General features: G+C 33.0%; 2 protein-coding genes and 1 long non-coding RNA gene across 6 annotated transcripts; 1 reads left to right on the top strand and 2 right to left on the bottom strand.

The window, feature by feature from the left end:
- LOC147519856 (uncharacterized) lies at positions 1 to 8,246 on the top strand. 4 transcript variants are annotated; one of them, XR_015212361.1, is made up of 6 exons: positions 1 to 745; positions 3,215 to 3,299; positions 3,396 to 3,528; positions 7,163 to 7,714; positions 7,800 to 7,888; positions 7,973 to 8,246. XR_015212361.1 is itself a non-coding variant. In XM_086591391.1 (6 exons), exons 3-6 carry the CDS (start codon positions 3,439 to 3,441, stop codon positions 7,990 to 7,992), a joined length of 774 nt encoding a protein of 257 aa, XP_086447517.1. In that variant the 5' UTR covers positions 1 to 745; positions 3,215 to 3,299; positions 3,396 to 3,438; the 3' UTR covers positions 7,993 to 8,246. The 4 variants fall into 4 exon arrangements, 3 of the variants coding, with proteins under 3 accessions (XP_086447517.1, XP_086447516.1, XP_086447515.1); XM_086591391.1 differs by having other exon boundaries at positions 7,140 to 7,714; XM_086591390.1 differs by lacking the exon at positions 7,973 to 8,246 and having other exon boundaries at positions 1 to 371; positions 532 to 745; positions 7,140 to 7,714; positions 7,800 to 7,959.
- Positions 3,667 to 4,622, bottom strand: LOC147519857 (uncharacterized). The gene is made up of 4 exons (XM_086594891.1): positions 4,286 to 4,622; positions 4,174 to 4,203; positions 3,993 to 4,086; positions 3,667 to 3,895 (listed from the first exon to the last, which is right to left on the bottom strand). The coding sequence occupies exons 1-4, from the start codon at positions 4,418 to 4,420 to the stop codon at positions 3,843 to 3,845; spliced, it is 312 nt and encodes a 103-aa protein (XP_086451017.1). The 5' UTR covers positions 4,421 to 4,622; the 3' UTR covers positions 3,667 to 3,842.
- On the bottom strand, positions 4,916 to 13,998 carry LOC147519855 (uncharacterized). The gene is made up of 8 exons (XR_015212362.1): positions 13,789 to 13,998; positions 13,468 to 13,681; positions 12,852 to 12,930; positions 12,510 to 12,716; positions 8,375 to 8,437; positions 6,668 to 6,823; positions 5,792 to 6,059; positions 4,916 to 5,711 (listed from the first exon to the last, which is right to left on the bottom strand). It is a non-coding gene; the product is annotated as an uncharacterized LOC147519855 (long non-coding RNA).
- Between the last annotated feature and the right edge of the window lie 332 nt (positions 13,999 to 14,330).

Here is a 14,330-nt window from a genome sequence, read left to right as displayed (position 1 = left end):
GTTTCTTTAATAATTTCAAGGGTCATGCACAGATTCTTGAGAAAGATGGCTACGCTCAGTTCACACCACACTACATAACTTGGTATTGTCCTGAGGCCTTTCTCCTCAGCAAGCAATGCAAATCTCGCATAAACCATGGGAGGTACTTGTGCACTTGATCCAGAGCAAGATTTTGGACAGGGGTACGAAGGGAAGGACGTGGTTGTTGAGAACTTAAGGCCGCTCTGTGTGCACAGAGTTGGCAATGAGAGCAACCGGTCTTGGGTCTGGTGGGATTTTGTGATAGATTTCCACATCAGGTGCTCAATGAAGGAGAAGAGATATAGCAAGGAATGTGCAGTCAAGCGAACGAATAGTTGAGCTGCCAATTGGTAAGATATCGGATGAATTAAAACTTGAATTATTTTCGCTTTGTATGGCATTTTGCTCTGTCTCGCTGGATTCCCCGCTATGTATTTTGTTGTTTTCTATATGTCTATATATTTCCCGGTTTGATTTCCCGTTAAATTGTCCCTGTGTGTTTTTTTGGAGATACCTTCACTTTACATTGGCTTGGGCTGCATTTTGGAGATACCTTCACTTTACTGCATGAAGAACTTGGATGTTGGTAGCTTCTGGAATGAATGTGATGGACCTTAGTTGTGTGATTTATGTTGAAAGATTACGTGGTGCAGTATTTCCTACTATGGAGTTTGGTTAACTTGTGCTTCAACAACGGATTAAAAGGGTTAATTGGATAGTGGAGGTAATACTTGCTGATGCACTTCCTTAGAAAGTTAATAATGAACCTTTTCTTTTAATGTGACAAAGGTAGTAAAATAAACTGTAATTATCATTCAAAATCAAGGCAATAAGTAGTCATATAGCTACTAATCGAAGGTTCTAAAACTCTTAAAATAACTGATAATTCCATGTAACTCTATTCTATTCATCATTAGTAATGTTGATTATGTCAGAATCTTCACCAGTTGTCGTGTCCATTTGTTTATCTTCATCATCACTTATGTTGATTGTTTCAACATTAACAATTGATGTTCGCAATTCTTTGTTTTTTGTTTCAACATTAGCAAGTGTTGTTCGCAATTCTTTATTTTCTTGTCCAATGTGCATGATATCAACATGTAGGCCTTGATTTATTTCATGAAATTGTCCATTGGCTTTTTGAAGATGTTTGATTTCCTTTGTAGTTTTTTCATGAATTTGACGTAGATGATTGATTTCGCTTCTTGCTTCTTTAAGTTCTGTGAAGTTGAAATCTTTGACTTCGAATTTGTACCATTGACGTAGTGATGTGAGAGCGGCTTGTGCAACTTCATTCTCGGCTTTATTCTGTGTTTCTTCAAGAGTTCCATAGGATGTTTGCAGGGTTGAATCTTCATCTTCATCATATTTGTCACAGTCTTCTTTAAATATTCCTTTCAGAATAGGAACATCTATTGTTACAGTTGATCCAAATTTGTCACCCTTCACTTTTGTTGTGTAAACCGGTGGTTTATAAATATTGATTTCCATCAAGATTTGATTAAATATTGCTTTCCTTGAAATAGAAAAGATTGTATTATGATCCATATTGCTGCATATAAATTTAAAAAAAAATTAGTATGTTATTTTATGAATAAGTTACAAATTTCAATGTAGCTAATGTGTTAAGATGATAAATCATGGTCACATATGATGATTGATACCAATCTATGTGATAGTGTTGTAGTTCAATTCAGATAAGTGATATATGTACTAAATATATGCATGTGATAAATAGATTTCGAATAGAGCAATAATCAAGAATTCATAGAACAATAAATTTATATGTAACTTTGAAAGCGTAGTAGTTTACCTAGGTGTTGAAGATGAGAGATGTAAGTCTGCAGGTTGTTTGAACGTGTTATTGATTGATTCTCTAGTATTTATAAGTTAAACTCTTTTGTTTATTTAGAATCCTACTACTTTTAGTGTTTTATACGGTGTAAAGTTATTGTTTTAGTGTGCTTCTTTATTGGTTATAGGATTATATCCAAATCATAAGTCTGTAATTTTTGGGTGTGGGTTATTGATGGTGATTTTTATTTTTTGGTTTATCCAAATAATAAATTTAGGTGGCTGGGACTCTTTTGTTTATTAAGAATCCTGCTACTTTGAGTGTTTTATACGGTGTAAAGTTATTGTTTTAGTAGGACAGTTTCTATGGAGAATCAGGATGCAGTAACAACACCTTGTACAACTTTGGAAATAATCAGCTTTAACACATCCCCTCGCTTTGGGGGAATTCTCTTTAAAGAAGCCCATTTATTAGGTGGAGCCTTAGATGCATCTTACCTATTTGAAAATGTAGCATAATAGTTTTTACCTAGCTTTCATTGCAGGACACTATGTCGTATACGGATTTACTGTAGTGTAATTGAACATGGCAAAGTCGAGTTACACCGAAGAATTTCTAGGTGCGAAAAGTTTTTAGTGGCCGTTGTTTAAGTTGTTTAAGATTGAGTAGCATCGTTTGACATCGTTTTCTATTGCAAGATTAGAATCAGTCCCCCCACCACCCCTCTGTGTTACCACACTGAAAACAGGCTATATTTCTCAATCATTAGCCAGTTTGTAGTTGCTTTTAACATATTCTCCTTTGCTCGGGAGTGAGCGTTTAACTACTTTCAAATTATAATTTTTTAATAATAATGCTCCAGTTGGCAATAGGCTGAAATGTGGATCATTTGAAATTAACCCGCAAATTAGCTATGTTAAAATAATATTGCACAGAAGATGTTCAAAGCTACCAATGAGATTTTAAAGTTAGATGCATCAATAATACAGTATCATGTTGGCAGCAATAAAAACTCCACTGAAAGTGGGACTCCATTTGGTTTTACTGAGGAGCTGAACAATGTCTGGATTTTATATAGACCCTTTCTCTAGCACTTGGAAGTGGGACTCCATTTGGTTTTACCATACATTAAGATCTTGTTATGTGAGCACTCAAAAGAAGTTTCAGGTTATGATTATGGAGATCTCACTTGCAAGAAACGATTTTTCACATTGAGCTGAGTATTTTGTAGAAGATCGGTGAGGTATCCAATAGGGACCAAGTCCAGAAAAAGATTTGGCACTGTACATAGGGATCCACTATTGACTAACTTGAGTTTGTCTAAGCATATATACTTTCAAAATGTATTTTTTTTTAAAGCTGATGATCTTTTACTCCTTCACTTTCTTCTTGGTTCAGGTTGAGGGAAAAACTATATATATAACAGCAGAGAAAATCGTAGACATTGGAGCTTTGTATCTATGAGTGATGGATAATGATTATGGTAATTAAGTCTTCTAGCTAATGAATTTCATCATTGTATATGTAATCTATCTCTCTGCTTGCTTATGTGCTTAAGAAGATTCATTCTTGTGTACAGTCTGGTATGGCTATTGCGGTTACAATTAGTTGTGGTGAAGTTTATGAGTAAAGAAGTACGCATCACTTGGTGTCATTTGCCAACAGGGCATAATTTTGCACTTGGGAGCAGCAGTACTATTCACTCTTTGAAGGTATATACCGTATACAGTACTTGTGAGGTTATCCGTCAATCTTTTTAGGTGTTGATTTTCCTTATTCATGGATTTCATTCCCCTAATTTTTACTCTATGTATACATATTCTAGTCCAAGTCACAAACACAATAATAAATTGTAGCATAACTTATTATCCATTCAAAATGAATTCCTATTTTTGTTCATCATGCATGAACAACACAAACACAATAATAAATTGTAGCTTATGATCCAATGATAACTAATTCAACCAAAATGAACTCTTAACATAACTTATGATCCAATGATAACTAATTCCTAATGCCCACTCAGTTATTCAGTTATACTCCTTTGAGTAGAAACTATTTTCATTCCAAGTGATTGTCCTGTTGAAAAATAATATAGAAAAAGTAATTAGATTTCCATTTGTTTTATTTTGAAAGATTAAATTTACTAAGACATTTAATATATATAAATGGTTACCTTGAGATCTAAAGTCTTTTGGAGGTTCCGTCATAGATTTTTTTCGGTTTTCCATTATTGGTTTTTCAATAGCAACTACCTCTGAGTTTGTTTCCTGTATTAATAGAGAAATGTTCCAATTATGTTAGAAATTTTGATGGTTATTTTTTAATTAATTGACGTTAGATATGCTAATTAGTACCTTATATGTAAGATCTATTTTATTTGATACCTGCAGTTTTGTCGAAAACAAAAATTGTTATGTAATAATCATATGTATAAATTCTGAAACGACATTTAATGTATATACATACCTCTTCATCATTGCTCACAAGACATGCATACAAAAGAACAAACGATTTCGTGTTATAATTGTTGCTGTTATTGGATTCTTTCATGCGAAAATTGAATTTTTTTCCAACAATGTTTTTCAATATCTTCTCAACCATTTCTTTTCCATTTTTCTAAAATAATTCAAAAAAGAAATGATTAGTGGTTTGTTTAAAGAATTGTAATATATTGTTTTAATTAAAGATGTTTTTACCTGTTTTTCAATTTTATAGAGTTCATCCTCCGAATGTTTGATCATGACTTTTCCTATATTTCCAAATGCAATTGTGGTTGTGTAACTTTCATCATCTGTGATCTCGAATTTTAATTTGTACCTATTTTTCAAAAGTGGAAAAAAAAAAAAAAAAAAACAAACAAATACCTAATTGATCATAATAGACATGTTTTATAATTTTCCTACATAGTCATACTGTAGAGAAAAATGGAGATTTTTGCTTTTTTCATATAGGGCGCACCCTGCGCTCCTTTTTGCCTTGACATGGGCGCAGGTCGCGCTCATGCCTTGGTTAACTTCCAGGCTCTTCAGCGCACATAAGCGCACCCTGCGCTCCCTTTTGCTTCATATGGGCGCGGGTCGCACTCCACCGTATTTCAGCACAAATTTGACTTATTTTGGAAGTTTTCTGAAATAGTATAAATATATAGGTTTTTTCTGTAGAAATCTAATCTAACCAAAAGAAAGAAAGAGAGAGATTGTAAGAGAGAAATTCTTAGTGAGTTGAGTGTTTATTCTTTGTGAGCTCTTGTAATCTGTTACTCTGGACATCTAGTAAAGTTTGGATCTCGCCAGTGTGGACATAGGCAAATTGCCGAACCATGATATATTCTTGTCTTGTGGTTGGTTCTCTTTTGTATTATTATCTTTACTTTATATGTTTGTTAAATTATTAATGAGAAGCGTTGGGATAGTACTTGGAAGGTGTTGAAGTCTTGTCTAGTGAGAATGATCAATCTTTGTATAGGATTGATCGATCTATTTATTGTGGGTAACGTTGTTTCCGCATTGTCCTATTCACAACACATACCTTCTGGAATGTTTTGGATATTTTTCACATCTATCACACCAAAGTCTAGAGTTAATTTCTTCAAGCTTACTGACGCAATTTTCGCAAGCTTTATAATATCATGGTAATATGTCGTCATTTAAAATCTTAGAAACCTTTTGCTATGCACAGGAACGACTTTTCCTGTTTATGAAAAATCAAAATAAATTGTATTAATAATATTATATGATATAAATTGTTTAGCGAATGATGATTAGTTGTTGTTACCTTTATAGGGTTATCTTGATTTATGATGTTAGTTAAGCTCTGTATCTCGTCCCCTGTTTTTATTTGTTCTAAATCGTTTTTTTCTTCTTCCTGTGCTTCTTCTTTTATTTGTTGCGCTCTGCATGTTTGGAAATTGTTATTACTTTTAGAAAAAGAAAATCAAATAAATTGAATACAATTAATATGAAATTTTGTTACCTTTCCATGATTGATTCAACTTCAGGTATTTGCAAGTTTGTATATATTTTTGTTCCAAATGTTGATTGGAGAAAATATCCTGTGATTTTGGTAAAATTAACTATCATGAATGCAAAGAAATAGTATTTTGAAAACAAAGAAGAATATGATTACCTTTCCTGAAGTTGATGTTACTATTAACACATAATTTTTGTCCAGTGAATTAATGAAGTCAGTTGGAATCTGATCCATTGCACTACTCCACAATGTGATTCTAAGTACAGTGTTTCTGCATTGAATAGTATGAAGAATAAGAATCTGTGTAAATAAAAATAAAATTGAACTTGTGAAACATAATATATATAATTTATTTGTTATACGTTGTGTCTGCCATGATTATATCTCATCTTTTCCTTGTATTGCATCCTCTTATGGTTGATGTTTCAACTGTTTTAACCTTCAGTAGTAGTCTTACGACATCTGCAGTGTATACAAAGTTATTGTAATAGTTGTTTTGGTTAAATGTAACGTATTACCTGTAAGGACTATGTTGTCCTTGTTTGAGTCAATATCATCTAAAGAAGTGAATGAAAATAGGTTTTGAGGAATCTGCACATCGTGATTAGTGACAACTTTGATTATAGTAGTTTGATTCAACTCGAGTTTGTAATCATGTGGTGCAACACGGTATTTAGGTGAATTATATTGTGGCACCAATGTCAAAATTTTCAATAAAGTAATAGTGCATCTAGTTGCATATGCTTTTCAAACGTCTTTGTTAATTTCACCCCATATTTAACTTGAATTTGGTTGCCTTGTATAATACATACAATATATTTTTTTTATAAACAACAATTAAATAATAAACAGTAAATCTAGTACTAATTAAACACAAACCTGTTCGTCCATAAGAAGGACTTCTCTGTGTTTGATAGCTAGGTTTTTAGAATAAAGATCATCCCACTTTCGCACGACCCTAACTTTTAATTTCCAAGCAGTTTTTGAACGGTTGATGGTATTCAACATATGGTACTGAATTGCCATATTTGTAACCTTGTCACAAATTGTATAAAAGATTAGAATATTGGAAACACGTCAACAGTTATAGTGAAGGTATAAATAAGTTATTCTATACAGATTTACATAACCATTGCATATGTTGTTGAATCAATAAATTTTTTTGTCTAAAAAATAAATAATATATATGAATTGAATATTACCTTGATGGAGGCCGAGATGTTGTATTGAGTTGAGATTTTTGTTTTCTTTGCTCGATTATGAAGATTGATAGATATATTTATAACTACTACTTTGAGTGTTTTATATGGTGTAAAGTTATTGTTTTAGTGTGCTTCTTTATTGGTTATAGGATTTGGATCTTGCTTCATGCAGTTGCAAGATGTTTGAAAGCTCGGGGGTCATTTGTAGACACGTATTGGGATATTTGAAAAAGATGCATGATTTTGATAAATTGCTGAACCAATACATTTTAAAGAGATGGTGTAAAACTGCAAAATCAGAGACAGTCATTGATGATGGTGGAATGGAGATACAAGATGATAAACTATACCTCACGAAGAGGAATGAATTGATTCAAATGTCTACCGTTGTAGTTGATAAAGCTCTTAGGAGTAAAGAAGCAATTAAAGTGTATATTGATGCTTTAGATGGTGCACTTGAAGAGAATAAGAAGTTAGTTGATTGTGGGACAAGTGTAGCAGCAACACGCGATAAAAGTAGTCTTTCTGAAAATAAAAGTTTGAATTTGGAAAACAGTTACAAGGATCCAAGTCAAGCAAGGGCAAACGGGTGCGGAAAAAGGCTTAAAAGGGGAAAAGAGAAAGCACTCAGGAAGGGGAAACAGAATAAAGGTAGGCGGTGCAATGGCTGTAATAAAGTTAGAGTGCCTCATGACAAAAGAAATTGTCCAATGCTTAATAATGGGTAAGAAACGCCACTTTATTTTTCTTTTATTTTTAATCATAAAAGTGCATTTCACATATTCTTTGTAATGTTAATTGTCTTGCAGCGAAAAAACTTTGCAAACTTCTTCATGTGATGACGAGGATGAAACTAATACAAATTCTAACAGTGATGATAGTTTTTATTCTAGCTCGGGTACGGTAAACACTGATTTTTTGAATTGTTTTTTAACCTTTTAGTGTTGTATATATTAGCTGTTGAATTTTTGCTTGATATTAGGTGATGGAGTTTTGCATTGATATGCATGAAGTACTCACGATATGACAGCTGGTGGTACGCGGTAGTAGAGATTTCATATGAGGAACTTTAATGACACCAGATGTTAGTAGCATTTTCAAGAAAACCGCACTAGTTGCAATAGATATTGTTATCTTTTTTTTTTTAGAAATGGATGATTGCAGCAAGTGCAATTTTTTTTTTTTGTGAAATCAATGCAACTAGTCTCGTACATTTATTTCAATTGATGAATTCAACACTGGTAGGGAGTTCAGTAGCTTTGTTTTACTCTTTAATTTTTATAGTTCATGATTTTATAAAAACAAGAGTATTCCAACTCTAGACAGAAAGGAGAGACGAAGAATGATAATAAGTAAGAAAGATAGAAAAGCAAGTAAAGCTTACTTCAGACTGTCAGAATGTGAAACAATTCAAGTTGGAAGAACCTAAGACATACTTCCTAGATTGCTGCAAAAATAAATGTAAATCATTGAGTGCGTGAGAGAATATAATAATATAATGGATGGAAGCGAATGAATATCAAAACAAACAAAACTAACATTGATAACAACCATACACTTGTCTCCTGATTTCTAAAAGGTAGGATCAACATAATAAGTTTACTACATATGGCATTGCTTACTTTCTAAAGGGTAATTTGCATTGTAGCAAAAAGAATGCTGGAGTTTTAGAAAATAGGAAATGAAAAGGTTATTGAGAGTTTCTTCGGAGGCTTTCAAATTTAGAATAGGTAGTGTCACTACTACAAAAAAGTCAATAGATAGCATTTATTTAATTGCATTTGTAAAAAGAGTAAAGGTATACGTACCAACAGTTATACCAACAAATAAACACCGACTGACGTGTTATCCAATTTTCCTCAAAACTCCATGCTGACTAGGATTTCCACTAACAAAGTTTACACTCCCATCTAGGGGTGACTTCGGATTGGATCAGATCGGATTAACCTCTTTTGGAATTTTTCCTAATTTTTTTCGGAACCTAATATGCTAGCCAAATCCGATCCAATTTTTTTTCGGATTCAAAATATATTTCTAATTTCGAAACTTTCGGAAATTTTAGAATAATTCGGAAATTTTGAAATACTTGGTAAATTTTCAAAGATCTCTTTACTTTTAATTATTTTTGGAATATCATACGCCAATGTTCATTATAGGGAGAGAAAATCATGTCCACAACACTAATGTACCAACAGCAATACGCACTTGTTTACTGAGAAAACTCATTTTCATTCAAACAAGTGATCCAAGAAAAAATGAAAAAAAAGAACCTGCAGCCACCAACAGCAAGCATTGCATTTTGTTGAGGTCTGGGTATTTATAATGTTTCAATCTTTTTTCATGTGTGGAAATTGAAGCGTGAAGTGTCTGCATGAATAATGGATTTTGGTTTTGGACTCTAAGTAGTTTTACATAATATTCTATCTATTGGAATTTGGTTTTTGGATTGGTCTGGAAGTCATTGTATGACTCAATGGGGTTTTTTTTTTTTTTTTTTATATTATTGTTGTTATGGCAGACGTGTAATGACAGTGGAGTAGTCTAATTCAAGTGGGGAAATAACGGCTAGGTTATATTTTTATTTTGTTTTTGGAAGTAAAAAACTAGAAAATGAATGAACGGTCGAGATCTGGTCGAGATCTAATCAAGTGGATAGTGAGAGAAGTACATATTTTCGGAATAAATCGGCAATAATATCAGAAATTTCGGATCGGCTATATATCGAAACTTTCGGATCAGATATCGGATCGGATTGGTTTTTAGAGATATCCGAATCCGATCAAATTTTTTTTCGGAATTTTCGGAAATCGGAAAATCGGCCCATGAAAACTACATCCAGAGCCAAACCAATTTCGGGTCGAATTTCATAAAAATCAGAAATTCGGCAAAAAGAGACACCCCTACTCCCATCCATGGTTTATGTCCAACACTTTTTTTGGTATATTTCGATGTACAAAAAAACCGAGATATATCAGATATATCGAAAATATCAGAAATATCTATTTTTTTGTTGACCAGTCAAAATTTTGTCTTATATCGGATATATTGTCGATTATATCGGAAATATTGTCAATATATCAGTCAAAGTCAATAATATCGGTCAAAATCAACAATTTATATCGAATATATCGTATATATCGGTCGATATATATCATTATATCGGAAATTACAAAATATATCGAGAAAAAATATATTCAATATTCAATTGAGATATATCGGATTATTTCATCTCGGTGTACCCAAAAAATGATATATATCTCGAATATCTCGGCGATATTTTGGGCCATGTGGATAATAACCTATGTGATACTTGGAGTGTTGGACATAAACCATGGATGGGAGTGTAAACTTTGTTAGTGGAAATCCTAGTCAGCATGGAGTTTTGAGGAAAATTGGGTAACACGTCAGTCGGTGTTTATTTGTTGGTATAACTGTTGGTACGTATAGCATTACTCCGGAGTTAAAGCAAATAGGAAATGAAAAGGTTATTGAGAGTTTCTTCGGAGGCTTTGAAATTTTGAATAGGTAGTGTCACTACTACAAAAAAGTCAATAGATAGCATTTATTTAATTGCATTTGTAAAAAACCGCTATCTTTAAAATAACATTGCGTTTGCTAAAGTTAACGCAATCCTCATTGTAGTGAATCTGCATTGCGTTTGCAATTTCATGGCTCTTTCTTGTAGTATATTCTCATTGTAGTGAATCTGCATTGTCTCTATGGGAATGATGTGCCTACATGGCTTTGCAAAAGTACTTGAACTGTAATTCTTCTCTATATTTTTCTTAACTTGTCTTCGTTTCAAAACTGATTATTTTAAGCAATCAATATCAAGAGTCGTATGTTCTTATGTGTGTTTATTTTTATGGAGGAATATATTGCTAGATATCGCTTCTAGTACGATATTTATGCATAAGTTTTGAAAGGGTTCACTAGCAAAGGATAAACGCACTTAAGTGGTTGGTCGCTCAACAGGTATACAATGTTTTGATATATTTTGTACTTCAACCTCAACTAGGTCAAGTTTGTTTGAAAGTTATTGTGGTTAGTAGTTAGATATTTTCATCAGTCCATATGATTGTAGTAGTGTGGATCCAGTTATCTATTTCTATGAGTGGAATTTGACCACTAACCAGCAGGAAGGTTGAATGTATGGGTTATTATATTTTGTTTAGTACTTTAGATTGATGGAAGAGTGCTCGTGATTGGAAAAATTATTCTTTTACTAGTTCCTTTGTAAAATTTGAAATGTAACTAGTATGTTGTTCATGTATAAGATCATATTGACTAGAGTGACTTATGACATGAATAAGTTTTCATCATGTGTACTAGTTTCTTATATCAAACAATGAACTGTTTTCCAATACTTATTTTTAATTGACGTGATGAATGACAGTTTTTGTCAGTAAATCCTTAAGCTCGCATAGGTTGTTGCACAAGCATTTATTGTCGAGCAAATTCTACGATATAAACTTAAGGCAGTCGAATTTTAAGTTCTTATTTGAGGCTACTTTGGGCCAAATTTTCAAGGTTTGTTTTGCTCATCTTGATTTTTGTATTTTCTAATTTTTTATCATACTTGTGATTTTGTATATAGTATTGAATGTTGGCCTGCAAGCTTATTCTATACATTTCTATCTATATTATTCTTGTTGCTTTGTACTATTAGGCCATTTTCACAGAACTTGGGTCTTGTGTAGGAGGCTAGATCGAAGTTATTCATTGTGGTCGTTCACTTCACCATTCTTAGGTTAGTATTATAGTTGTTGGGAAGGAAGTAGTTTTTATAGGAAAGAGTTACTTTTGATGGGTTTACTCTTGACATGCTGTAAAATTAGTGAATACTTAGGAAAAAAATTTATGTTAATGACGAGGGTGCAATTTAAATGTGTATGTTGCTCGAGTCTAATTTGTTTGCATGTTATCTAATTTATAGCCTAAGTAATTTGCTCAGCCATATACAAGCGTTTTATATTCTCATTTCTCATAGATTTGTTTAATGATAAAAAAATCATAGTTGTCAATACGTGTGCTCTAATGGATTCATAAGCTCTAAATGGTAAGAGCGCTCTTAATTGAGAGGTTGGTGATTCGAATCCATCTGAATCCGATTTTAAGTTTTTTTTTTTAAAAAAAAATACTATAAATATTTAATAGCGTTGAAAAACTACTATCAGGCTCCATAGCGTTTTTTCTCATAAACGCTATAAAAAGTACAATAGCGTTTGCGGAAATCGCTATTGAATTTCATAGCATTTATCTAAAAACGCTATTATTTTTATAGTGTTTTATTCACAAACGCTATCATTTTTATAGTGTTTTATTCATAAACCCTATCTTAAAAAAGATAGCATGGCGATTGTTTTTAGTGATATCTATTGATTTTTTTTCCAGTAGTGTGTCTCGGTTCTCTATTCTAGTTAGGGGAAGTGGTTGGTAATTATACCCTTCTTTTATGCCCCTACATAAGGATGCTCCCTTGTTTTCAGAGATGTGAGCAATAAAATTAACTTCCCTACATGAGGTGATAGGAAGCCATGTGTCAGCTTCTTGATCTTGTCCCACAACTACAGTACGCTCAGCTTCATAACTTGTAGCCACTCCTAGTTCACCGACTAGTGTTAGGTTCCCCACCACTGCGCCCAGTTGATTCCTGAAGACCACACCCCAGCCAGCATTGCCTGGGTTTTGTCTAGATGCCCCGTCTGTGTTTAGTCTCGGTTGGCCTGTATAAGGTAATAATCAGTAACATCCAGTATCTTAGGTGCCCTCCTGACCTCTGTAGAAAGGTTCAGCTTCCTAATTGTGTAAAGGTCATGCATACAGTTATGCATATGCCCTATAGACTATGTTGATCCTACCTTTTAAAATATTAGAGGATCTTGGTGGGTTTGAACCACCATCATCTTTGGATACCTCCAAAGTGCTCTGCAATTTGAGCTAAAGATCCACCTTGTTAGAATTAAAAATTAGTTAGACTTGATATATAATTAGTAGGAGTAAGATTACAGAAAAAATAGGATGCCAAATTAATAGAATCGGGAACTAAAACTATGAGCAATTACATGGAATCACGTACAACCGGATATGAGTGAGAATAAACTGATCAATTGGTCAAATATTGAGGGATAGTACTGCCGCATTACGAACATCAACTAGGTTACTAAAATAGATGGAATTGCATACGGACTTTGGAATTATTTCACCGAATTTTAATCCTCAAGCTCAGTTAAGCCACAACAAACTTGAGCATCCTACACTATGATTTTGAACGTCTGAGTGATGAGAACCTTCATTTCATGCAACTTAAAGTTTTGTGTTTGTTAATGATTTGCTCAAGTGGCACAAAAATACACCAGAACAATTGAACAATATTTTTCTCACAAACATTGGTAGTTCACGCTCAATAGAGCAATAACCAACTTGAGCATCATATCCAACGCTTCAAAAAAAAATCTCATAGCAAGTAATACGTACACTTCAGTAATGGCAGGAGAGAATTTTGGGAGTGCTCCATAGCCTTCAGTACTTGTGGAACCACCAACCATGCTTCTTTCAGGTGAGGAATATTTGCTGCATTTTTTATCCAATGATGCATTTGGCTATAACTGGGTGTTTCTCAAATAAATTTTGACGCTCTCTCGTTTCAGATCAATAGAATTGCGATTGGAAGGTGATCTCGACATAGACGCTGTATGCCGCAAAAAATATTAACTCCAAATAAAATTACTAACAACAAAAAAATTCTACAAGAAAAAAGTTTCAGAAACATGAAATCGAAGTCAACCTTACCCTTACCTCTATTTTCATCACTGCCTTCGATTAAATTCAAACATGAAAGTAAAAAAGAATTGTTCTCATATTAAAACAGATTAACCTTTCCATGTAAACTAGTAACAAAAACAGGAGAGAGAGAGAGAGATTTGTTTCTTTAATTTGGTGAAAGAGAAGAATAGTTACGGGAGAGAGAAAAACAGGAGAGAAATAAAAGAGAGAGAGATTATGGTACAATGGGGGTTTTTTTTTTTTTTAGGATTACTAAATCTTGTGGAATATACTGTAATGTTTAGTCCGTTAATTACTAACTTAACTAACTTAAGTATGTACTTCTAATATCGGGACTCTCTCTCTGTATATATATCGGGCACATTAAACTAAGGGCTGATTTTTGGTAGAGAAGATCTTCCTAGATAGAATCTCCACCAAAACTCATCTCAATTGGATATGTTTAGTTTTATTAAAAATAGTGCTAAAATTGTGGACCGTTAGATAAATATCAAACTTAAACACAACTTTTGACAAGGTTAGACATGTTCAAATATCTTGATATTTTGTAGAGA

Source organism: Coptis chinensis, chromosome 2, assembly GCF_015680905.1.
Source record: "Coptis chinensis isolate HL-2020 chromosome 2, ASM1568090v1, whole genome shotgun sequence".
Taxonomy (NCBI): domain Eukaryota; kingdom Viridiplantae; phylum Streptophyta; class Magnoliopsida; order Ranunculales; family Ranunculaceae; genus Coptis; species Coptis chinensis.
This window is presented reverse-complemented; position numbering and strand designations above follow the sequence as displayed.

Bases quoted from the DNA above. Each gene is read 5' to 3' on its own strand.
- LOC147519856 (XM_086591390.1), top strand. From the start codon at position 3,439: ATGAGTAAAGAAGTACGCATCACTTGGTGTCATTTGCCAACAGGGCAT. The intron at 3,529-7,139 runs GTATATACCGTA...TATTGGTTATAG, and splicing joins GTACTATTCACTCTTTGAAG to GATTTGGATCTTGCTTCATG. The intron at 7,715-7,799 runs GTAAGAAACGCC...ATTGTCTTGCAG, and splicing joins TGTCCAATGCTTAATAATGG to CGAAAAAACTTTGCAAACTT.
- LOC147519857 (XM_086594891.1), bottom strand. From the start codon at position 4,420: ATGGTTGAGAAGATATTGAAAAACATTGTTGGAAAAAAATTCAATTTT. The intron at 4,204-4,285 runs GTATGTATATAC...ACAAAACTGCAG, and splicing joins TTGTGAGCAATGATGAAGAG to GTATCAAATAAAATAGATCT. The intron at 3,896-3,992 runs GTAACCATTTAT...ATTTTTCAACAG, and splicing joins AAAAGACTTTAGATCTCAAG to GACAATCACTTGGAATGAAA.